General features: G+C 39.7%; 1 protein-coding gene across 1 annotated transcript in view; it reads left to right on the forward strand.

The window, feature by feature from the left end:
* The first annotated feature begins 517 nt into the window (after nucleotides 1–517).
* LOC136874512 (uncharacterized) overlaps nucleotides 518–26,765 on the forward strand; it is a 799,993-nt gene continuing 773,745 nt past the window's right edge. The window contains exons 1-2 of the mRNA XM_068227822.1: nucleotides 518–555; nucleotides 12,742–13,485. Coding sequence (XP_068083923.1) covers nucleotides 518–555; nucleotides 12,742–13,485 — 782 coding nt within the window. The remainder of the gene's footprint in view (nucleotides 556–12,741; nucleotides 13,486–26,765) is intronic.

Below are 26,765 nucleotides of genomic sequence, written 5' to 3' on the forward strand. Positions count from 1 at the left end.
CTCGTTCGTCCGCTTCGTACGAGAGAGGACATTTTCGGTCGTTGGGCAGAATTGTACCAAATTTCTGGTCATTTACACAAAAAATAGCGAAATATACGAGCCCTCGTTCTAAACGTATGTTGTTAGAAGACTTAATATGAACAGTAAATTGATTTCGTGTTAATTAACTGCACCTGAACACCGTCCTCTTTTATTACGCATTTAGTCCTGTATGATATGCTTTTTGGGCTGTATTTTTTACTGGAGAGAAGCATCACAAACATACTGTAGTATCTGAGAATATTTACATGTAAGAATTTTAAAGCTTATGTATATCCACACAGTTTTAAAAGTCCCCTATTTACATTGATGAGCACAGCGGAGCGAGCTTCTTGCCAAACAGCTGCGATTTCAACATGCCCCGCTCGCTACAGTAATTCTCTCGTGGACGATGGCGCCAATGTATCATTTACTAACTCTATGCTTGTCACAATTTAACTGAAAAAATAGAAGCCCTACATTAAAACTAAGGTATGCTATGGGGGAACGATGGTGTCTTACCATCGCCACAAGTAGGTAAGTTCACTTAATAGATAAAGTTCAGTCACCTACCTAAACCACTGCCCCAGCAAGTCCTTCGTCCCCTAGGAGGCGAACCTCAATTCATGCCGCACAGTTCACGATCCAGAAGTTAGAAAAGTAAGACTCAAAATCGCTGTATTTAAAGCGCTGGCTGGGAGCTGATTGGTAGGTTAAAAATGACTACTCATTAGTGACAACTTAGAAACAGTTGACTAAGGGATCACTGGTGCCACCCGTAGATAGATGTAAGTCTCTATTAAAGCTCACACAGTCCTTGATCCTAGGTCACATTCAAAAGAAAGTAGCGACATCTCCTAGTTAAGCTTTATACAAAGTCCTACCAGTCTCCGAAAGACAACTCTGCCATAAGACGTAAAAGGGGTTGCCTATAATCAGTGAGAGGCCGTACAAATATCACTATTATTATTATTATTATTATTATTATTATTATTATTATTATTATTATTATTATTATTATTATTATTATTATTATTATTATTATTATTACATTTAATTTTCTTGTTAAACAAATGGAAAAATGCAATTATCTACTGAGTACGGATCATGCAGCTGTATGCTTGCATTCGGGAGATGGTGGATTTTAACCCTTCCATTGACTACCAGGAAGATGACATTCTGCGCATTGATATTCTCTCACCACACGAATTCCGGAGCTTTACCATAGCCGCTATCTTTCCAATAATAACTCTTTCACATTCCAGCATCACCGAAACGTATCTGCACTAGTGCGACGATGTGTTACTAAAAAGAAAAACCTCTCGAATTGCCACTAGAGAAGTGAAATTAATTACAATCAGTAATTCCATTCTTTATACACCTGTACGCCACCTCTGAATATAGTGGAAGAATATATTCTGAGAATCCTCTGCCTTTCGTTAAAGGTGACTGAAACGGGATTTCCCAGAGGCTCTGGACTTGGGAGCGTGGTTTGGCGACCACAGGTTTCCTAGCTAGTCTGGCCTTGCTTCCACTTACGTCTACCAGTCTGCCATATTCCTTGGTCAACTACTGTTCTCTTGCAAGCCCAACGATATTAGGTTTATAAAGCCTAGGTTTTCATTTTCACGCCCAATGCGTTCTCCGAAGGATCGGAACTCTTTCATCTTTCCATGTGATTAGGTTTTTCCAATATATATTTTTGCTCAAGTGGTTTAACATCGCACTAACACATCAAAGATTCTTGACGACTCAAATATAAGAAAGAGTTAAGAGTTGGAAGGAAGGGGCCGTGTCCTTAATTAAGATACAGCCCCGTCATTTGCCCGGTATGAAAATGGGAAGCCACATAAAACCTTCATGAGGGCTGCTGACGGTAGGATTCGAACGCACTATCTCATGAATTAAAACTCAATGCTACACGACCCTAACGACACGGCCAGCTTGCTCGCTGTGATTAGTATTAATTGCCGAGTTTTACTTCCCCTTAAAACAATAACAGACGGTTTTCCGTGGTTTCCCATTTTCTCACCAGACAAATAGGATTGTACCTTAATTAAGGCCACGGCCACTTCCTTTCACTCGTAGGCCTTTTCTATCCCATCGTCGCCATAAGACCTATATCACTACAATCACAAAATCACTACAATCATACACCTATATGTGTTTCATGGCTCATGTGTTTTGTCGTTCACGTCTGATGTGAGCCTATCTCTGGTACACAGTAACACAGCGCGACGGGATAACAACTAGTGGAGCTAAATTTCGTATAAATTATGTATTTTTATTTAATTATCAGCCTCGATGCCAACGAGCGAAGTTCTATTATATAGGGTATTTCCGTGTACTACCGCACGGGGAAATGAATTAAAAATGTGTCCAGTTCAGCTGGTCCTTTGTCATGATAATGAACAATGGCGAGTTTTTAATTATGAGTCAATATAAATACCGGGCTGGATAAGAGCTTTAGCAATGTTGTAAATCGAATCTCACTACCTCGTTATGGAATAACGTCTAAAGGATAACTTGGTAACGTACATGATCCACACAATTTAATTATTTTCTACCATTAGTACGAAAAAATCTGACCAAGTGTTACGAATTTAGATTTCCTGTCATAAATCTAGTTCTTTTAACGGTATCGATATTCGGAACATGGTACTGCTAGCAACATTATTTTTCTCTTTGATATCACTGTACTTGGTTGTAGGCTACCATGTGTTTTTTGTTTAAATGGTTTAATGTAGCACTAACACACTGAAGGTCTTCGATGACGCAAGAATGGGAAGTGGATTGGGAAGCTAGAGGCCGTGGTCTTAATTAAGGTACAGCCCCAGGATTAGCCTCGTGTGGAAATGGGTAAACCAACGAAAACAATATTTGGCGCTGCCGACGGTGGGACTCGAACCCACAATCTCCCGAATGCAAATGGTGATCCTGGTTATTATTGTTTTCAAAGGAAGTACAACTAGGCAACCTTCCTCTATTAACACTATTCAGAGGGGAAGAATGGAAGGGGTCCCACATTTCGAAAAATGAAGATATCGACCAAAGGAAGATAACAGGCACGAAGGACGTCAAAATGAATGATTCCATAGGCCTCGGTAATCTAATACCTTCGGGGTTGGAAAAGAGCAAGAGTTCGCCAAGAGAGGTCAGAGGGATGCCTGGCACAATTCAGTGGAAGCAATGCTAGGATTCAACTAAGGGCCCCGTGGTGGTTGGTGGTGAATGCACGCTCCAAAGTTTAGAGCTCCTGGGGCCACTTTCAGTCGCCTCTTACGACAGGTAGGAGTACCATGGGAGTTATTCTATCGCCCGCTCCCACAGATGGATCCAGAATTCAAGTTTATTCCTTTAACCGTTAACCGTTAAGTGATGAAGGATACTATGAGAAAGGATTTTGTGATATCAGGTCATCTACCGCATCCGGTGGTGTCCACGGTAGCTGTCCTGAAACTTGGCGTAGGGAATGGATGTGAACAGACGCATGACTGAATGCCGTGATGAATTTGTTAGGCATAATACGCTATTCTGCGAAATTACCTTAATGTTTTTGGGTAAATTCCTTGAAGAATAACATGTAAAGTTACTTTTCACAACAATTTGTAACATTTTATAAAATTTCGTGTGGATATCGCTTGCCTGATGTTGCTGTTGTAAAACAGACCATCCGACTAGGGTGGGTGGCATCTTCATTGTACCCGAAATTGCTTGTTATTGTGATGAAGGATAGTGTTTTGATGAATGAGGGAGTTGTGCGTAAGTTGAGGACAACACAAATACTCAGTCGCCAAGCCAAGGGAACTAACTATTTAAAATTCCTTAACCCAGGATCCTCTGAAACAAAGGGCCACTACACTGAACATTCACCCAACGAGCCGTATGTATTTTATTATGAGGATGAATTAAATTTAAAGAGAGTAACTTGTTTGTAACTTGTCTATAACAAATTATAAACCATTAATCCTACAAGGAATTTAGTAACTTGCATGTATATTGTCATTAAAAATAAATGAGAGACATCTTCCTTATAAGTATGCACCTTAATATATAACACTAATCCTGTTATTTATGTGTGTGTTATGAACGTAAAAATTCTAGACACATCGACCTACTTCAATGCTGCCGAATTAGCTATCTTAATAATAGCATTTTGCAGGTCGCCAAAACCATCCTTTTCAAGATCCTCTCCTTTGAGTGAATCACACGTACTAGAATCTTTCTCCTTCGTGATGGCAGCACTACATTTAAAACCTTGATATTTCACTCAATTATCAAGAGAAAGTCTTTCCTATCGAATTTATGTCGGTAATTAAACTTCCACCGAGCTCGATAGCTGCAGTCGCTTAAGTGCGGCCAGTATCCAGTATTCGGGAGATAGTTCGTTCGAACCCCACCGTCGGCAGCCCTGACGATGATTTACCGTGGTTTCCCATTTTCACACCAGGCAAAAGCTAGGGTTGTACCTTAATTAAGCCCATGGCCGCTTCCTTCCCACTCCTAGCCCTTTCCTTCCCCATCGTCGCCATAAGACCTGTCTGTGTCGGTGCGACGTAAAAGCAACTTGTGAAAAAAAAAGCAATTACATTTCCTCAGCCTCTCCTTTCATGTCTTTCGGCTGCATTCGTGTCCAGATCAATTAGTCAATCATGAATGACTGAATGAATGAATGAATGAATGAATGAATGAATGACCTGCATTTAGTCCTGTCGTCTAGGTGGCAGATTACCTAATAATTCTTTAGCTAGCCTTCTCTTAAATATTTTCAACGAACTTGGACATTTACGGAACATTTCCCTTGATAATTCATCTTAATCCCTTACTCCTTGTCCTGTAAATGAACATTTCCCCCAATATGTCCTCCTGAAGTCCAACTTTATCTTCACATTATGATATTTCCTACTTTTAAAATCTCCACTCAAGCTTATTCTTTTATTTATGACTTTCCACGCCAACACACCACTGACAGCTCGAAACATACCACATAGTCGAGAATCTCGTCTCCTTACTCCAAGTCTTCCCAGCTCAAAGTTTACAACATTTTCGTAACCCAAAAAATATCGTGCTGCTTTACATTGAATTTTTTCTAGTTCTCGTATCAAGTAGTTCTGCCGAGCATCCCATACACTGGAGCCATATTCTAACTGCGGTCTTACCAGAGACGTATACGCGCTCTCGTTGACATCCTTATTACAACCTTCAAATAATCTCATAACCATGTGAAGAGATCTGTAACCTTTCTTAGCTATCTCGTTAATATTATTATGCCAATGAAGATCATTCCTTGTATTAACACCTAGGTACTAATTTTGTTTCCTATGAGTTACTATCACCCCACCAACACAATAATTAAAACTGATATGACCTTTCCTCTTGTGTAATTTACAGCTTGACTTTTCACCCCATTTACAATTTCACCCCATTGTCTGCTGTCTATTTCACAATATTGCTAATAATAATAATAATAATAATAATAATAATAATAATAATAATAATAATAATAATAATAATAATAATAATAATAATAATAATGTTATTTGCTTTACGTCCCACTAACTACTCTTTTACGGTTTTCGGAGACGCCGAGGTGCCGGAATTTAGTCCCGCAGGAGTTCTTTTACGTGCCAGTAAATCTACCGACACGAGGCTGACGTATCTGAGCACCTTCAAATACCACCGGGCTGAGCCAGGATCAAACCTGCCATGTTGGGGTCAGAAGGCCAGCGCCTCAACCGTCTGAGCCACTCAGCCCGGTATAACACAATATTGCTTAAGTCCTCCTGCAATCTCTCACAATCGTGCAATTCATTTACTACTTTATACATATCGAAAGGCTATAGGAAAATACTTCATCTGTGCAGTATCACAAAATTCCATTGTGCAGTCGCAGCACTATGCCTTCTGCCCTGCTCCTTAACCCACAGTGCGAGTTGATTTCTTCAAGCACGGCAGATCTATGCTAACTGAAGTCAAAGTGTAAAAAGACAGGGGTAAAATATAAGAAATAGATTTATCCTATATAGGAAAGAAATATAAGTCGTATCAACATTGGCCCGAAAATCACTAATGTGTTTAGTTCCGGGAATTGAGAAGAAAGTCTTTCCATCAATAATCAAATTTCAGGTTGTTTCAAATATGGTGTTGTCATCGCCAAGATTCGCAATAAGAACTCCATGAAGAATGACGAAGCGTGTTCCGAAATCGATAAGGTGGCGAAATGAGGCCTATATCCAGGCAGAGGGTAGACATTTTTAGTATTTTGATTTACAGAATGGCAATAAAGTGTATTTTCATTTCAGAAAATAATCTTATTTGAATATTAACATCATAATGGTAAATCCAGACGCACATTGATATAATCTATTTTTATTGTCTAAACATAGAAAATCCACTCTTGAGATTTTGCTTTGTTTTTAATGTAAATAATAAAACAAAAGTCATGAATTCATGAAATCCTTCCAGGAATCCTAGGAACGTAACACATTTGTACCGAATAAAATGATACCACGATGCAGTTGAGACAGTGGTGGCTCAGAATTGGTACTCAGAAGGAAAACAGCACATGTAAGAAAGCACATATGGAATTCTGCACATATGGAGAACTTTCTCCTTCCTAAGTGATAATTTATAGATGTGGGATTAATTTTTTATATCAACGCCAAGAAAGTGTTGCTAGAAATATTCGAGGTATTAAGAAGGTAGGATGTATAAATCTCTATGAAAGAAACCTCATTGAAGTGACCGTTGATTGAAATGAAATGAAATGAAATGGCGTATGGCTTTTAGTGCCGGGAGATGCCAGGACGGGTTCGGCTCGCCAGGTGCAGGTCCTTTGATTTGACGTCCGTAGGCGACCTGCACGTTGTAATGAGGACGAAATGAGGATGAATACTACATATTCACCCAGCCCTCGTGCCATGGAAATTAACCAATGATAGGTAAAATTCCCAACCCTTCCGGGAATCGAACCCGGGACCCCTGTGACCATAGGCCATCACGCTAACCATGTAGCCATGGATCCGCACATCCGTTGATTGATAGCAGACAGGAGACATAATACATAATACATCATTAAAATTTCTTCGGACGAGCGCGGTGCAACGTAAATCAGTTCGTTAAAAAAAAGTATTCAGCTTATCCTAGTGATTTGTGGGGTCGTTGGAGCCAACCAGGCTCATTTTAAATTTATCCGCGGTTTATAACCAGATGCCCCTTCCTTACGCTACGTGATTTCTCAGATGAAAATCTCATCCTTGGATCGGCCGGTATTCTAACGTCAGGCTTAGCCAGCAGCTAATTCCCTGAGCTAATCATTGAATAATGAAGGATTTATAGTTGCTACTTTTCCTTACAAGCTCGTGTGATCTTCTGGGTGTAAGCCAGAAATCTAACTGGATACAATGGACTGCAAGCAGCAGTTGTTGCCAACATCGTAATAAGCTCGTCAATGACCTGTTATATTTCAACGCTGACTCAACGTCGAGTAGACATGAAAACGCCAGTAAGCCGTGGTGGCATCATTTCTGTAGGAGAATGAGACCAAAGTACGGAGATTTTACATGATGTATCAGAAAGGGAGGCCGAAGTTTCAGGAACTCATTCCTCACAAATAGAAAATATTATGAAAAATGGAATTGCGTATGGCTTTTAGTGCCGGGAGTGCCCGATGACAAGTTCGGCTCGCCAGATGCAGGTCTTTTAATTTGACGCCCGTAGGCGACCTACACGTCGTGATGAGGATGAAATGATGATGAAGACGACACATACACCCAGCCCCCGTGCCAGTGAAATTAACCAATTAAGGTTAAAATTCCCGAGCCTGCCGGGAATCGAACCCGGGACCCCTGTGACCAAAGGCCAGCACGCTAACCATTTAGCCATGGAGCCGGACAGAAAATGTTATATGGAACATGTCCGAAATTGCTTTCTTTCCTTATTGGAACTCATTTTCTACAATTCTACGTAGTGCATTAATTATGGAAAGGAAGAGAACATACCATCATACTACATGAAACTGCTTCTTACATTACATCTTAAAAAAGTACTCCATTAGCATTTAAACAATCATCAATACGCCGCATCAGCGCATCCGTGATTCAGTGCGACGGCCAAAGGTCTGGTAGTCGTTAACGCGATAGTGCGCCTATGATTCATGATATTCGTTTCATTGAAGTCATGTATTTAGGAACAAAACCCTTACATTGTCATTTAAAGTACGAGTAGCATTCAAGATATAAGTTACGCTTGTCACCTGAAGTGGAGAGCATTGTGTAACTAGCGTGGTGCATTTTATTTATTTATTTATTTATTTATTTATTTATTTATTTATTTATTTATTTATTTATTTATTTATTTATTTATTTATTTATTTATTTATTTATTTATTTATTTATTGAGAATCCAAATTAACATCACGATGAATTACAAAAATAAGTAATGTGTACAATCAATAATTGCCAAAAATTACCTAAAACGAGAAATATCCATATATTTACAAATGACACAGATATGCACAAAATAACTGTGCAATGAAAACCCTATGTTTTACACAAATAAAGGAAAGTTCGCGTAAATACAACAGAAGATACAGGGAATGGAAGGTAGAAGAGAACTAGAGGAAAAAAACAAGATATGTAATAAATATCATGGCTGAAGAAAAGATATGACAATATATTTCAGTTCCTGTTGCGAGATAAGGTGTTACATGGCTGGGATACACATCGAGATGTACCTTTGTATAAGAGAAAGGCGGGAGTAGGGAATATGGGAGAGGGCCTTGATTCTGGCTTGAACACATATACCTGCAGAGACACTTGTGCTTTAGTACTGGTAAGAAGGACATCAAGGTGCCCAATTGGTGACGTACTCGAGAGGTGATGTACATGGAGCGATGCGCTTTTCATTGGAAAATATCGCTGAGTATGCAACATCTTTGCTTTCTTGAATTTGGCTGATTTCATGTTTGTTTCCAAGAAATTTGTTTTGTGTTTTGAATTAAATTACCTTTCCATGCGTTTAATGGGCGCAGTTTAGTGTAATGTTTACATTCCAATTGACAAAGGGATTTAACTCGAACACAAAAATATGAAAACAGTGCTAATTCATATCTCAGCTTTAGTTTCCTCCTTGCTTTAATATGTAGCTACAAGTGATATGGATAGGTTTACGTACGTGAGTTACCCGATATGCGCCATCTATTATCTGATTCACGCCTCACACATCGATATCAAATTACTCCGTAATAAGGTAACAGGTAACAGATGGTTCATGTTTGTGGGTTACTGTAGTCACGTCCTAGTTCGTGAACCATGGGCAACGGCTGAGTGGCCTAGTAAGTAGTCCTGAGAGTCGGGATACCAGTTGCTATGGAATGGGAGTGGGCATCTCGGACATATTCTGAGTCGTGGCCCTCCTTGTGCTCAGGCGGCTAGGACTATACAATTCACCGGTGGTCCATAACCCGTTAGAGGAGAGATCCTCACTTGGACTACGTGCAAGTAGGGCAGCATCCTACTTCATGAATTTACCGAGCTAAGAACACTTTAAGCAAGCCTCGGACCTATGGGAGTAATGGAGTCCCACTCCCATTTGACAGGCGAGGGACTCCTTGGAAACAACTTGGCGAACGAAATGGAATTCGATGGGGAGCTATCAATATTAATGGGGCTTATGGAAGAAAGAAGGTAGAACTGGCTGAGTCAGCAAAGAGGATGCATCTGGATGTGCTAGGAGCAAGTGATATTCGGGTAAGGGGAGATAATGAGGAAGAGATAGGAGATTGTAAGGTGTACTTGACGGGTGTTAGAAAGGGAAGGGCAGAGGCTGGGGTAGGGCTCTTTATCAGGAATACCATTGCACGCAACATAGTTTCTGTTAGGCACGTAAATGAGCGAATGATGTGGGTAGATTTGTCAGTGGGAGGAATTAAGACAAGAATTGTGTCCGTGTATTCACCATGTGAGGGTGCAGATGAGGATGAAGTTGACAAGTTTTATGAAGCATTGAGTGACATCGTGGTCAGGGTCAACAGCAAGGATAGAATAGTGCTAATGGGTGATTTCAATGCGAGAGTTGGGAATAGAACTGAAGGATACGAAAGGGTGATTGGCAAATGTGGGGAAGATATGGAAGCTAATGGGAATGGGAAGCGTTTGCTGGACTTCTGTGCTAGTATGGGTTTAGCTGTTACGAATACATTCTTCAAGCATATGGCTATTCACCGCTACACATGGGAGGCTAGGGGTACCAGATCCATAATAGACTATATCTTAACAGACTTTGAATTCAGGAAATCTGTTAGGAATGTAAGAGTTTTTCGGGGATTTTTCGATGATACAGACTGATCTGATCTGTAGTGAACTAAGTATCTCTAGGTCTAGGGTAGAGAAAGTGAAATCTGTCTGCAAACGAATAAGGGTAGAAAATCTCAAGGACGAGGAAATTAGAGAGAAGTACATGGATATGATTAGTGAGAAGTTTCAAACAGTAGACAGTAGCAGGTTCAGGATATAGAAAGTGAATGGGTGGCATACAGGGATGCTGTAGTAGAAACAGCAAGGGAATGCCTAGGAACAACTGTGTGTAAAGATGGGAAAAGGCGAACATCTTGGTGGAATGATGAAGTGAGAGCAGCCTGTAAACGTAAAAAGAAGGCTTATCAGAAATGGCTCCAAACAAGTGCCCAGGCAGACAGGGATTTGTACGTAGATGAAAGAAACAGAGCGAAACAAATAGTTGTTGAATCCAAAAAGACGTCGTGGGAAGATTTTGGTAATAACCTGGAAAGGCTAGGTCAAGCAGCAGGGAAACCTTTCTGGACAGTAATAAAAAATCTTAGGAAGGGTGGGAAAAAGGAAATGAACAGTGTTTTGAGTAATTCAGGTGAACTCATAATAGACCCCAGGGAATCACTGGAGAGGTGGAGGGAATATTTTGAACATCTTCTCAATGTAAAAGGATATCATCCTGGTGGTGTTGCAAACAGCCAAGCTCATGGGGAGGAGGAAAATGATGTTGGTGAAATTATGCTTGAGGAAGTGGAAAGGATATTAAATAAACTCCATTGTCATAAGGCAGCAGGAATAGATGAAATTAGACCTGAAATGGTGAAGTATAGTGGGAAGGCAGGAATGAAATGGCTTCATAGACTAGTAAAATTAGCGTAGAGTGTTGGTAAGGTACCTTTAGATTGGACAAAAGCAGTAATTGCACCTATCTACAAGCAAGGAAACAGGAAGGATTGCAACAACTATCGAGGTATCTCATTGATTCGTATACCAGGCAAAGTATTCACTGGCATCTTAGAAGGGAGGGTGCGATCAGTCGTTGAGAGGAAGTTGGATGAAACCCAGTGTGGTTTCAGACCACAGAGAGGCTGTCAGGATCAGATTTTCAGTATGCGCCAGGTAATTGAAAAATGCTACGAGAGGAATAGGCAGTTGTGTTTATGTTTCATAGATCTAGAGAAAGCATATGGCAGGGTACCGAGGGACAAGATGTTCGCCATACTGGGGGACTATGGAATTAAACGTAGATTATTAAAATCAATCAAAGGCATTTATGTTGACAATTGGGCTTCAGTGAGAATTGATGGTAGAATGAGTTCTTGGTTCGGGCTACTTACAGGAGTTAGACATGGCTGTAATCTTTCACCTTTGCTGTTCATAGTTTACATGGATCATCTGCTGAAAGGTATAAAATGGCAGGGAGGGATTCAGTTAGGTGGAAATGTAGTAAGCAGTTTGGCCTATGCTGACGACTTGGTCTTAATGGCAGATTGTGCCGAAAGCCTGCAGTCTAATATCTTGGAACTTGAAAATAGGTGCAATGAGTATGGTATGAAAATTAGCCTCTCGAAGACTAAATTGATGTCACTAGGTAAGAAATTCAACAGAATTGAATGTCAGATTGGTGATACAAAGCTAGAACAGGGTCGATAATTTCAAGTATTTAGGTTGTGTGTTCTCCCAGGATGGTAATATAGTAAGTGAGATTGAATCAAGGTGTAGTAAAGCTAATGCAGTGAGCTCGCAGTTGCGATCAGCAGTATTCTGTAAGAAGGAAGTCAGCTCTCAGACAAAACTATATTTACATCGGTCTGTTTTCAGACCAACTTTGCTTTACGGGAGCGAAAGCTGGGTGGACTCAGGATATCTTATTCATAAGTTAGAAGTAACAGACATGAAAGTTGCAAGAATGATTGCTCGTACAAACAGGTGGGAACAATGGCAGGAGGGTACTCGAAATGAGGAGATAAAGGCTAATTTAGGAATGAACTCGATGGATGAAGCTGTACGCATAAACCGGCTTCGGTGGTGGGGTCATGTGAGACGAATGGAGGAGGATAGGTTACCTAGGAGAATAATGGACTCTGTTATGGATGGTAAGAGAAGTAGAGGGAGACCAAGACGACGATGGTTAGACTCTGTTTCTAACGATTTAAAGATAAGAGGTATAGAACTAAATGAGGCCACAACACTAGTTGCAAATCGAGGATTGTGGCGACGTTTAGTAAATTCTCAGAGGCTTGCAGACTGAACGCTGAAAGGCATAACAGTCTATAATGATAATGAATGAATGAATGAATGAATGAATAAGGTAACAGACACCAGGAAAACACTCAGCAAACATTCTTGAATAACCTCAGAAAGTTTGTCGGTATATCTTACATCCATCCTGTATATTTTTGACATAAACCCATTGTTTTTTGTTGTTTTTTAGATTTTTACGCTGTGTATTCTCTCTAAAATATTTGTCACTCTTTCTTGTTGCAGAGTGCCATCTGGAGCTCTGGCCGCTGACAGCCAACGTCTCATGGCATCAAGTACCTGCCCGGTGGAAGAACTGCCGCCTTTCGTTCCCACCGGGAACAGGAGAACGCCGTGGACTTGTGGTAGAGTTGACTCGCCTTAACGTACCGTGCCCCGCCGGAGGGTTCCTGCAGTTCTCTTCCAGTTCACGTCACCAGCCACTCTGCGGCAAACTGGAGGAGCTTCCTGCCACAGGCCGTCTTCTATACTTCCCGCCTCCACCCCCTCTATCTGCCGCCCCCGCTGTAAATCTCCGCGGCAGTCCAGTGTTTGCTTTCTCGTACCGTCTCGTCGATTATTGTTATAATGTAACGTTAACAGCGAAGAACGATTCATTCGTGTTGAGGCCTTCCAGTGGTTTGCACTGCACATTCAAAATCCATTTGCCATACGGAAATCGAGTGTACCTCAGACTACAAATAGGCTTTGAAGATAAGGAGGCAGATCTCTTGCCGTCATCGAACAGCATCTTAGACTACACGGAGACTTCGGGTGACAAGAATCTGCCAACTTTACCCCAGCTGTCCAACAGTGATCCGGACCCTCGTTGTGATGGACTACTAATTCGTCTGTGGGATGGCACAGTCTCATGGTACCACTGTGCCATCAGCGGTGACCCTGACCGCCAGTATAGCGTCCTCTCACTCGGCAACAGGTAGGTCCGATAGTGTTGTTCACGAGTTTAATATGGAATTTATGCAAAATAACTTACAGTTTTCAAGTGATGGATATAATAACAATGTATATGTAAAACAATTTATGTTTGTTTAGCAATACCTCTTATGGAAACAAGCAACCTAGTTTGTATTCCTTCGTGGATTTAAATATAAAGATTACAAGATGCGGGACTCACACTTGTACACGTCCCATGCTTAGTCTTTCCTGGCCTCTTATTCAAATTTCTGAGGTCAACACTACCGAGCTCGATAGCTGTAGTCGCTTAAGTGCGGCCAGTATCCAGTATTCGGAAGATAGTGGGTTCGAACCTCACTGTCGGCAGCCCTAAAGATGGTTTTCCGTGGTTTCCCATTTCACACCAGGCAAATGCAGGGGCTGTACCTTAATTAAGGCCACGGCCGCTTCCTTCACAGTCCTAGCCCTTTTCTGACCCCTCGTCGCCATAAGACCTATCTGTGTTGGTGCGACGTAAAGCCAATAGCAAAACAAAATTCAGGTCCACACTAATGTATACTAAGCTGTATGGACAGATGCCGTTCTTAGTGACAGACCTATGTGGAGAGATGTGTTCACAGTTGTATGTTAGTTGGTATCCAGGTACAATCAAAAGTACTCGGCTCACGAGCTACGGAAATGCCACTAAAATCCCCGAACTGGTCGGGAATCGAACCAGGGACCCTATTAATAGAAGGCTAGTACGCTGAAAATTCATCCAGTGATCCGGATTCACAGCTGTACTCTTCCTCTGTACTCTTGAACTAAATAATGTGTGTCAGTGTTTTTTATGCATCGTCGTGAAAATACTCACCGCCTAGCTTGATTTCACTGGAGCACTAGATACTCACCTTTTGAAGGGATGATCTGTCCACTGGAGTTTATGTGACGCTGAAGAGGGGTAACATAAACTTAAATTTAGAAATCAAAGAAGAAAGTATACTAAGTAAAATTAATGGCTCGAGTTTAATATCAAAATCATTATCCATGCTACCCAGTTGGTAAACAAATCAAAGCAACGCTGGTATGAAAAATTATCTAATTATTTACAATTAACATGGACCTGAATGTTCCAGTTGATCATGTCACCTGCCTTAATAGAAAATTGGTTCTAGGAATCCATAATACCGAAATAATCCATCTGGTTTAAATAACTGGTTGAGACTTGGGAGGATATTTTTTTAAATTCTACCGCCTGGCTGAGTTCAAACAAACATCCACAAATATCCCACAAGTACTCCAGAATGAAATCGAAATTTATATCAAATTGAGGATTAAGGCCTAAATAAATTAATAGTAGCACTTCCTAACATTTAAAGTAAAGTGCCATAAACCCATCAAAAATACCAGTCCTAATCTCTCCCAAACTAACCTCGATGTGGAACGCTAATCATATACGTGCACCTTACTATGTGAACGGTAATTGGGAACACTCAACTGGAACTTGTTGCCACAATTATTTACATTTAACTAAATAAAACATTTAAAAAATGGTAGACATAACTAACATAACATTCGTATCGACCATTAACCACAATAGTCCAGTTACACGGTCAGCACGCTATGATGTGCTGAGGCATGCCTGCACAATCCATGAGTGATAATTTCGTAGCAGTACCACAAAAATATTTCAAGAAAATCCACAAAAATGTATTATTGTTATTAAATCATATAATTAATTAAGTAGTTCTAATTATTTTAATTATTATAAAATAATTATCATAATTAGGGACTGCCTGTCAGAGGCGGTAAAGGCGTACTAGGTTCGCCCGGAAGGACGTGGGTTCGAATCCCCGTCAGGAAGTCGTAAAATTTAAGAACCGAGATTTCCACTTCCGGAGGTGCATATGGCCCTGGGATTCACTCAGCCTACACCAAAAATGAGCACCAGGTTAATTCATGGGGGCAAAGGCGGCCGGGCGTAGAGCTAACCATTCTACCCCATCATGTGCCGCGGTTAAAAGTGGTGGAAGCCTTTACCTTCCACTCCTCCAAGGGCCTTCATGGTCTGTACGGAGGTGACTTTGTCTTCGTTTTTGTAATTATCATAATTAGTCATTTGAGATTATATTTAGCTGTAGTTATTAGTACAAATTATTATTATCTCACTACGCATAACTTCCATCCAAAAAATAAACTACCTCCTATAGCCCATGGTATTGCACTCCTAAATTAAACAAACATGCACAAAGAAATATTACCCTTCATATAGCAGGTGTTTATTATACATGGTTACTCACATGTAGGTTAACACCCTCACGAAGGAACCATGCCTTAAAAACTACACTATTTATCAGAAAACCTTATTTATTTTACACAGGGGTAACGCTATTCAGATCTAAGCGAAGAGATGTTGTTCTTCCTCTGGAATATCTCAATGCTGCCAACTGGTATAACATATACAATCCCCTCTTCGTGTGCTAAGCAATTTTTATGACAATTAAGTATTTTTAAGTTCATTATTTAGTTATAAATGTTATTAAATGAACTAACATGCATTGCTTATTTGACTGTCTTGTAAAATGCTCTATACCGGTCGATTTACATATTGTTTATTTGTTACGTATAATTGGCACTATATTATGCTCACAGAATAACGTACAAACTTGGACCTGAATTCGTTACAAATGTCTTTACATGTAAATAAAATTAGCACCAATACTCTGTCCTTTTGCACATTAAGCAAACTCATAAATGCTATCACTTCCATTATTTTTTCGACTTATATAACTTATTATCATACTTCACAAATTTAAAAAGCTGTTTTAAGCGATGCACAGTCTTTGGATATCACAAGCAACTGACTGCTACTGAAATCCATTATTGCACCACAGTCCGTTCACGCGTATCCATTATCTAATAAAAATTACCCCTTGGACTTATCTAAAGTAAAATTATCACGTACTTCCGTGAGAGCGAAAGTGTAATTAATATCGTTCAAACACATTTCCAGTTCCCCATGACCTCGATGTACGTTACTGGCTGCTCGAACACCGACCGACATTGGATCTCGCCCGTGAATACCTCAGAACGGAGCTACGGAGAAATAGAGAATGAGTAATACAATTACACATGAACTTACAATAATCTTCATTTCCAAACATAACATCTTGATCATACGACATATGCCTCCTTTTGATTGGCTGAGAGCTATATCTCCTGATAATTGGAGACTGCCAAATTGGAGCGCTCGTAACAATGATATCTGGAGGAACCTACCTATTAAAGCCTTAAACAGAGGGCGCAATACCTCGTCACACGCCATGGTTGTTCATCGTAAAATATTTATTGTTGTACTCTTTAATAGAAATGTGTTCCGAACACACTTTTCAATGAACTTGAGAAGATGTGTTATTTTAGGAAAATGGCAAGCTGCTTTTACGGATTTATGTACTGAATGTTATCATTTAAAATCATTTGAAAAATAAATGTAACTTCATCCTGTTGGTTGGAGAGTCTAGATAAACTTCTTATCAACAAGCTAAGAAATGTCTATGACTGTTTAGTTCATGGCTCATTTGACCAACCCGATATACGAATATCAGGAACACTAATTAATCACCAGATACGAGGGTTGGGGCAAAAGTCATTGCAACTATTTTTTTTCTTGAAGATACCAATCCGAATGGAAAATCTCACATATACAGACGAAAGGACAAGGTGTTAAATACATGTGTGGACAATGAATAGCACTGAAATATCGTAACACACTCATTTATTACGGTAGTATACAGGGTAATATGGCCTTCCCGGTGCAAAAGAATGACAACTCAGTACACATAAAGTTGACATGACAAACGTGGGCCTAAAGACCCTCAAAGTAGCCCCCTGCTACTGACACCACACGCTGCCAATGATGTGGGAGGCGCTGAATACCATCTGCCTCAGCATTTGCCGCACCATGTGTGAATCGGGTAACCTGCTGGCGCACATCATTAGCAATGTCCTCTCGTGTTGCAAACCGCCTACCACGTAGTGGTTCCTTAATCTTTCGAATGAGATCAAAGTAACAGGGCAAAATGTCGGGAGAGTACGGTGCGTGTTCCAATTCTTCCCATTCTAAACGTCGCAGTAGCTGCCCTACACACTCTGCTTTATGTGGTTTTGCATTGTCGTGCAGGATTATTGCACTGTCCGCAAGATCCGGACGTTTCTCCCGAACGCCACGTCGTACCTGTCACGCCAGGAAGTCCCTGCAGTACTGTGCGGTCACTGTTCTGCCATGTGGAACAAAGTGGCAAACAATTACACCCCTGACGTCATACGCGACGATCACCATCATTTTGACTGGGGAAGGATTCTGAATGGCCTTCTACCTCCTTGGTGATCCAGCATGTCACCACTCCGCGGACTGACGTTTCAGTTCTGATCCGTGTGCCCTGGCCCAAAATTCATCGATGGCGATTATTCGTGACAAGCATTGATCGCCGTCCTGTTGCCAGCGTGCAAGGTTCTCGGAGCATATTGCATAGCGCCCCCACCTTTGAACTTCCGTCAGTGCATGCGGTAGCCACCGCGAAGCGATTTTGCGCAGTTGCAGCTCATTACGGAATTTCCTGTGGACGGTGCGTTTCTCAATGCCACTTGCCCTCTCTAACTCCAGTAGCGTACATCGTCTGCCTTCATCTACGAGCTGCTCGATGACGGCACGTGCAACGTCGGTCCGCACAATGACGGGTCGTCCCGAACTTGCTCATCACTGGTTGACGCACGTCCATGCTGAAACTTTCCTACCCACCGTACTACTGTACGGTATGGTAGGGCACTATTCCAAATGTCTTCCACTAATTCACTGTGACATTGCATCGCATTTCTCCCTCGGAAAACGGCTATTTTGATGTAAGCGCGCTGCTCAACACGAGTTACTTCCATCTCGCACGACACTCACCAAGTGACTGATTTCACAGCCCACGCTGCGCTACTACCAGCTATCACAGAGTCATCTATTGTTCTGCATACACACTATGCCTGCAGAACTTCCACACGACACATATACGTTTGTGATCCGTTCACATATCTACAAGACAAAAAATAGTTGCAATGACTTTTGCCCCAATCCTCGTATCTATCGCTACAATTTTATCGTTTTCTTACTATCATTTCCATTTTATCCTACCAGCATGTACTGTTTTTATGTAAATTCACTAATACAGAGCACTGAAACACCTTTAAAAATACTTGACGACAGACTACACAATCAATAGGACTTAAGTTTATTATTCTGTTAAAGGCGACAACCGACATAGGTACTGGGGGAGTGCAGCCCAAAGAGTTTGAATGCATTTTCATGCTGAAGACGGCCACGCGGAGTAGGGGTATCGTGTCTTCCTCATAACTGGAGGTACCGGGTTCGATTCCCGGCCAGGTCAGGGATTTTTACCTGGATCTGAGGGCCGGTTCGAGGTCCACTCAGTATACGTCATTACAATTGAGGTGCTACCTGATGATGATATGACGGCCCCGGTCTAGAAAGCCAAGAATAACAGCCGAGAGGATTCGCCGTGCTGACCACACGACACCTCATAATCAGCTGGCCTTCGGGCTGAGCAGTAGTCGCTTGGCAAGCCATGGCCCGTCGGAGCTGTTGTGCCAAGGGGTTTGGTTCTTTATCTCCGTGCTGAAAGTGTTTTCACTGCATACTTTATAAATCCCTACGTATTCATTTGATATTTATGCACGTCTATCGTCATTGCATGTTTAATTTTGTAGCTGTCCACTTAATAATAATCATAACAAATATACCTGACCGACACAGATACGTCGTATGGCAATAATGGGATAGGAAATAACTAGGAGTGAGAAAGACGTGACCGTGGTACAGCCCCAGCATTTTCCTGGTGTGAAAATGGGAAAACCACAGAAAACCATCTTCAAAAGTGATGACAGTGGGGTTCGAATCCACTATCTGCCGAATGCGAGCTGATGGCTACGTGACCCAAGCCGCGAGGCCCCTTGATCGTTAAATCCTCTTTCCTTGCTCTCAATGGGTTCACTGAAAATCAGCAGTAGGTGGTCCCTCGGTGGAAATAGTCGTTCAATTAGTGGCCTAGTTTATATATTTAAACAAAAAATATTAAAAACAGCCTTGTTCAGTCCGTCCGGCCGTCCCACTTCATCGGTTTGCTTCCCAGACGAATGCTTTCCCCCAGCACGCAATGCACTCTGTACTTACAGGGTTGCACACTGTTCAAGAGCAATTGTACATCGTCGAAGCTAAATGTTTAAAAGTAACAGGCAACCTTAGGCAAACCTGCAACGCTAACTAACTATGCAGATTGCCTACCTAGCCATAACACAATACTGTACTGTAGAAATGAAATGAAATGGCGTATGGCTTTTACTGTCGGGAGTGTCCGAGGACATGTTCGGCTCGCCAGGTGCACGTCTTTTGATTTGATTCCCGTAGGCGACCTGCGTGTCATGATGAGGATGAAATGATGATGACGATGACATGTACATAATATTTAGCTTCTTACTAATGAACATAGATCACGTTTATTGCCATACTTATATTTCCATTTACTTTATTACTTATTGTGTTCTCTTTATTCATTGCTTATTTCTTCAGTTTTTATCTTACTTCTATTATGACTTTGTCTCTATCTTTACGCTCCGAATTTTATTCTATTTTATTTGCTGAGCTCTGCTTTCTTTCTTCATTATACGTTGTCCAAATCTGTCATTTTTAATTATCTTTGATTTTATAATAGAATAGTACATTTCTTTTACAGCCTATATGTATTATCTGTAAACTAATTATGTTGTTAAGTGTAAGAGAGGGCCACGAGCCCTAACTTTGCATTTGCTAAAGTCAAAAAAATAACATACACCCATCCCCCTTGCCAGGGAAATTAACCAATGATAGTTAAAATTCCCGACCCTCTCGGGAATCAAACGCTGGGCCTCTGTGGCCAAAGGCCAGCAGGATAACCATTTGGCAATGGAGCACACCACTTCAAATAGCAACTAATCTACCCTATGGTCTGACACCGTGGTCAATCGGTTCGAGTCCCGTTGGTCGAAAATATTGAATCCACTGTTTTCGGGGTCGCAAGTCTGAATGGCGACAGTCCCAATGACTGCACGACGTATGTATAGCGCGACGCGGAAGTATATAGCCTATAATTCTCACTTATTTATGTTATTTATTTGAAAGCATCAGCTACTTCGTAGATAGTCTGGGCTGCCACAAGGATCGTGCTTCATGTGAAACAAAATAATCTAAAACTAAAACTTAAAACTAAACGCATAACAATAACTGTTAAACTAAACGCATAACAATAACTCTAAAACTAAACGCATAACAATAACTGTAAAACTAAACGCATAACAATAACTCTAAAACTAAACGCATAACAATAAGTATAAAACTAAACGTATAACAACAACACTAAAACTAAACGTATAACAATAACTTTAAAACTAAACGCATAACAATAACTCTAAAACTAAACGCATAACAATAACACTAAAACTAAACGCATAACAATAACTCTAAAACTAAATGCATAACAATAACTGTTAAACTAAACGCATAACAATAACTCTAAAACTAAACGCATAACAATAACTGTAAAACTAAACGCATAACAATAACTGTAAAAATAAACGCCTAACAATAACTCTAAACATAAACGCATAATAATAACTCTAAATCTAAACGCATAACAATAAATCTAAAACCAAACGCATAACAATAAGTATAAAACTAAACGCATAACAACAACACTAAAACTAAACGTATAACAATAACTCTAAAACTAAACGCATAACAATAACTCTAAAACTAAACGCATAACAACAACACTAAAACTAAACGAATAACAATAACTCTAAAAATAAACGCATAATAATAACTTTAAAACTAAACGCATAACAATAAACCTAAATGCATAACCATAAGTCTAAAACTAAACGCATAACAATAACTCTAAAACTAAACGCATAACAATAACACTAAAACTAAACGCATAACAATAACTCTAAAACTAAATGCATAACAATAACTGTTAAACTAAACGCATAACAATAACTCTAAAACTAAACGCATAACAATAACTGTAAAAATAAACGCCTAACAATAACTCTAAAACTAAACGCATAACAATAACTCTAAAACGAAACGCATAATAACAACTCTAAAACTAAACGCATAACAATAACTATAAAACTAAACGCATAACAATAACTCTAAAACCAAACGCATAACAATAAGTATAAAACTAAACGCATAACAACAACACTAAAACTAAACGAGTAACAATAACTCTAAAAATAAACGCATAATAATAACTCTAAAACTTAACGCATAACAATAAATCTAAATGCATAACAATAAGTCTAAAACTAAACGCATAACAATAACTCTAAAACTAAACGCATAACAATAACTCTAAAAATAAACGCATAATAATAACTCTAAATCTAAACGCATAACAATAAATCTAAAACCAAACGCATAACAATAACTGTAAAACTAAACGCATAACAATAACTGTAAAACTAAATGCATAACAATAACTCTAAAACTGAACGCATAACATAACTCTAAAACTAAACGCATAACAATAACTATAAAACTAAACGCATAAAAATAACTCTAAAACTAAACTTGGACATTGAGAAAGAAAGATGAGAGAAGATTGGAGGCACTAGAGATGTGGGTATGGAGGAGAATAGAACGAGTGAAATGGGAAGACCGGGTAAGGAATGAGGAGGTATTACGAAGAGTTGGAGAAGAACGAAGTATGTTACAAACCATTAGAAGGAGAAAAATGAACTGGATCGGACATTGTTTGAGGAGGGACTGTTTACTGAAGGAAGGAATGGAAGGAATGGTGAAAGGCAACAACTCTAAAAATAAACGCATAATAATAACTCTAAAACTAAACGCATAACAATAAATCTAAAACTAAATGCATAACAATAAGTCTAAAACTAAACGCATAACAATAAGTCTAAAACTAAACGCATAACAATAACTCTAAAACTAAACGCATAACAATATGTCTAAAACTAAACGCATAACAATCAGTTTAAACTACAAAATACTTTATAAAATAAATGCAGCTACAAATATTCACTTCACAATAATTAATAGATAATACAAATCCTAAAAGTAAACATTCAGATCATTACCAAGATAGCAATTCATTATTATTTATAAAATCAAAAGTAAGTTTGCTTTTCGTAATACAGCTCGACACGCCTGCACTAAACAGTACCAAAATCTACAGCAAGGCGCATGAGTCAATCTGACGGGCAGTAGAAATAATTATATTGTCAGTTTCAAATTTTAACTCCCTCTTTTAAGGGGGGCCAAAACAAAATATCCATAACGTAGGCAAAATATCATTTTCGTAGAAGGACTGGACACAGGTAAGTTTTAAACCCCTCGTTGTGTAAAATAATTCTCGGCAAGTCCCAACTCTAAAAGCAACATCCTAAGGACTTAAAAACAACCATTTCCGAGATATTTTGAATGTGACCAAGGAACGGTCAGCCGCAACTCTAGTAACGCTACCTCAAGATGTCCCATTCAACATTCCCTCTAGCTATGAAAGAGGCAGTGCCCAAAAAATGGCGGGGCTACCATCTATCGACGTCAAAAACACTTATTTAAGTTGCAAATCCTTTTCTTATAGCTAACTTCACACCTGGATATTCCGGTATGCTAAAAACTAGAAATTAATTCTCTGAAAATTTTAACTCAATTCTATGAAGTGGTGCTGGTGGCTGTGATTATGGTTTTAAGAGAAAGTGCAATTAACTTCACGAATGAGTATGGAATGATTGCATTCAGTTGAAGATTACGTGCTTTAATCACATATGCCATAGTTTTTCATTCCTCTTCGTTTTTCACTCTAAATCGATTCCCTTTATTGCGTATTTATATTAATGTGTTTATTATAACATGTAGACACATCGTTCTAGTCGCAGAGTGTAGCAAATATAAAGTGTGCACTGAATCCTTCACCTCAACTTCATTGTTAGGGGGAATCATAACTACATGCTTAGTAGTAGCAATTCTTGCTGGCTTATGATACCCTAATCTTTGCTGACTACTGCAAGAGGTTTAGGGAGATGAGGAATCCAGCAGATATATCTCTTCTAGGGACATCAGTTAACTTCTTCTTGAACTGGTGCCGTACTTGGAAACTTATTCCCAATCCACAAAAATGCAGGCACATTAGCATAACCCCACGTAATCTCATCTACCGACATCATATTACCTACTCGACAAGCCCATCGGCGTAATTACGCAATATCGTGACTTAGGTGTAATATTCGATACGAAACTACAATTAAAGAACCACATAGAAACATAAATACAACCATGGCTATGAAATTACTAGACATTCTCTATCGCTTCACATAAATTTCTGATCCCACTGCTCTTTGTCCTTTCTTCCTCACGATCATTTAACCTCTCTTGAACTATTACTCTCCGATTTGGACAACAGCCTCCCCCTCGAATATTAACCAGTTAGATATAGCAGTGTCTTTCTTTGCTGCAATTGTAAGGAACAGAAACCCTAAGCTCACAAATCTGTCTACGCAGGAGGTATTAAGGGCAATAAATGTCACCACTGCATATCAGGCGACAAGTAGTTGACCTGAGTTTCCTACACGGGATCTTAAATGGGCATTACCGCTCGGAACATCGTGTCCCACTCTTTTCTCTCCGGGTTCCTTCCCGCTCCACCAGAATCAAAGACTTCCTCCACACTCTCCACACTCAGCACTCAGTACTTCAACGATCTTTCCTAATCCGCCTCCCAGTTCTCTTTGACACTATTAAAAGCAGGCAAGAGCTTGATATAGCATCAAGTAAAAGTATATTCGAGAGAGGTGTAAATATTCTCTTAAGGATAAGTTGATGTGAAGTGGTTATACCGCCATCTTGACCCACGACGACTTGGCTATGAACATGGACATTCTCATGGTTTTCGATTTGAACTGTGGTTATAAGTAGGCCTTTTACCTGATTTTGCTATATTTTATTATGTTTGTTGTACTTTATTATGAATGTTCATTAATCTGTTAATTAGTCTGTTGTCAGTACAAGTGAAATTTTCTCAGTGTGGCTGTATCTTGTGTTTCGTGAATGAATAAATAAATAAATAAATAAATAAATAAATAAATAAATAAATAAATAAATAAATAAATAAATAAATGTGTAATTCATCAGCGTAACTCAGGCTTGGCCATGCCTGTAAACAAGGTTCAAGGATAATCGCTGAGAGTAGTAGGGATTTATTTGGTAACTCCATGCAAGCTCAAGGCTGCGTGCCCCAAACCGCACTCTCAATTCACCTGCTATGGCAGATGTAGCAAAGTTCCTACTGCTAGAAGGTAGCTATGTTACGTGCCGCGTAATTTGAAGGTGCACGCTCCTCTGAGGTTTTGAATCCTTTTGACTTACGCGCACGGCTGAAAAATATATTCATTTACAGAAATCTTGGATATATTATAATTCTGTATTAAAATAATATCACTCACTCTATGGCCTTCCTATATAAGGGAAATGAAAAGTAACCTAATACTGTTGCCATTGTTGTCACTGGTGCTCCAGACACTTAGAAAACGTTTTCAAATTCCTGTTAATCGAATGTTACGCGTCAACACTTCTGTTAATATGTAAATCTGATTCGTAATTTTTAGCGTTTGTACGATTTTTGAATCTTAATTCAATTGACATACAGTAGGCCAATGTAAAATATAACTGTTACAATTGCCTTTACGTTGCACCGATACACATGCGTCTTATAGGGACAAAGGGCTAGGTGTTGGAATGAAGCGGACGCGGCTTTAATTAAAGTACATCCCCAGCATTGCCTGGTGTGAAAATGGGAACTACGGAAGTACACCTTTAGGGCTGCCGACATTTGGGTACAAACCCACTATCTACCGAATTCAAGATCACAGCTAGACGCTTCTAACCGCACGGCCAAATCACTCGGTCAAAATGTAACTATTCAGAATGTTTCAGTCTGCTGGCGCCAGTGATAATTTATCTTGAACCCTAAATCATAGGAACGGCCAAGGCTTATTTTCGTTGATTTTTCAAGACGAGGAAATTTATAGAACGTCATGTTTTTCATATCGGCTTGTGAAAGAAATCTAATGAATTCATTGAGTGTTCGTTCGGTTAAGTTATCCGAGAGTTCTCATCCATTTAAGTAAAAGACAGCGCTGACGGGTGTTGTCTACAGTGGCGTGAGCAGTGGACGACAAGGGAACTTCGAATGTGTTGATGTCCGCTCATAAAAGGTGTACGTAGGCAACTGAGGCTACATTCTACTCCATGTTCGTCCACTTTCTATTTTTCCTTAAAGGATCAAATATAGTTGTTGATACATCTCGCCTCGCATCGAGTGACGCAGACATTGTAGGGACTTTCAGTATTATAATAGATAACCTGAATAATAATGCATTTGAAATCTAGACCTAGAAGAACCCAAGGAGATACCCGCAGCATATTTTAAAATGTTTGAGATATTATTAATATTATTATTACTATTATTATTATTATTATTATTATTATTATTATTATTATTATTATCATTACAGTAGTCTTCTTGAGAATGCAAGAAACGTCTTACTCTTGACTAAAACATATGATTATTTCTTACAGAAGCTGATCTCCAACGGGCTTGTTATGAGACAGAGCATTGTTAAACAAATGTAGTACTGAGCATAATAACAGTGTTTTCTCAGAAGGAAGAACTGACCTTCTTATCGCTGTCTCAGGAAAGCGAATAAAAAGCTCTTCTTTAACCGAAATTTACACAGATTTAAATCACCAACTTTGATGAAGTTCTTCTATTACACAGTAACAAATCTTGACTGGTGACAGAATTAACATTTTTTCCTTGGAGGATATTGGCAATTAAGTCGACTATTTCTCCATGTTCACGTCTCGTGGATGCTGTTCGTTTAGTTCTTGCCGTATTTTTAGTTCGAATATGAGCGCAGGCATATTTTACCCACCAACAGCAAGAATATCGGGTCTTTTTGCAATTCGCCCTGAAGCCAGGCAATGTACATTTCATAATCCTCCCAGGGTTGATCAATATGGCCTCCAAAAATAAAATCGAAAGTGCTGAACTTTCTGAGGCCCTAGAAAATGTAAAATTGAAAAATATTGGTCTGGAGAGCAGACCACGAATCAACCAGTTACATGCAGGTAAATACTAACCCGCAACACATTTGATTCGCAGGGAAATGGGCTGTATTGCGGAGCAGTATCCTCCTTCGAGA

This window comes from Anabrus simplex, chromosome 5 (genome assembly GCF_040414725.1).
Source record: "Anabrus simplex isolate iqAnaSimp1 chromosome 5, ASM4041472v1, whole genome shotgun sequence".
Taxonomy (NCBI): Eukaryota; Metazoa; Arthropoda; class Insecta; order Orthoptera; family Tettigoniidae; genus Anabrus; species Anabrus simplex.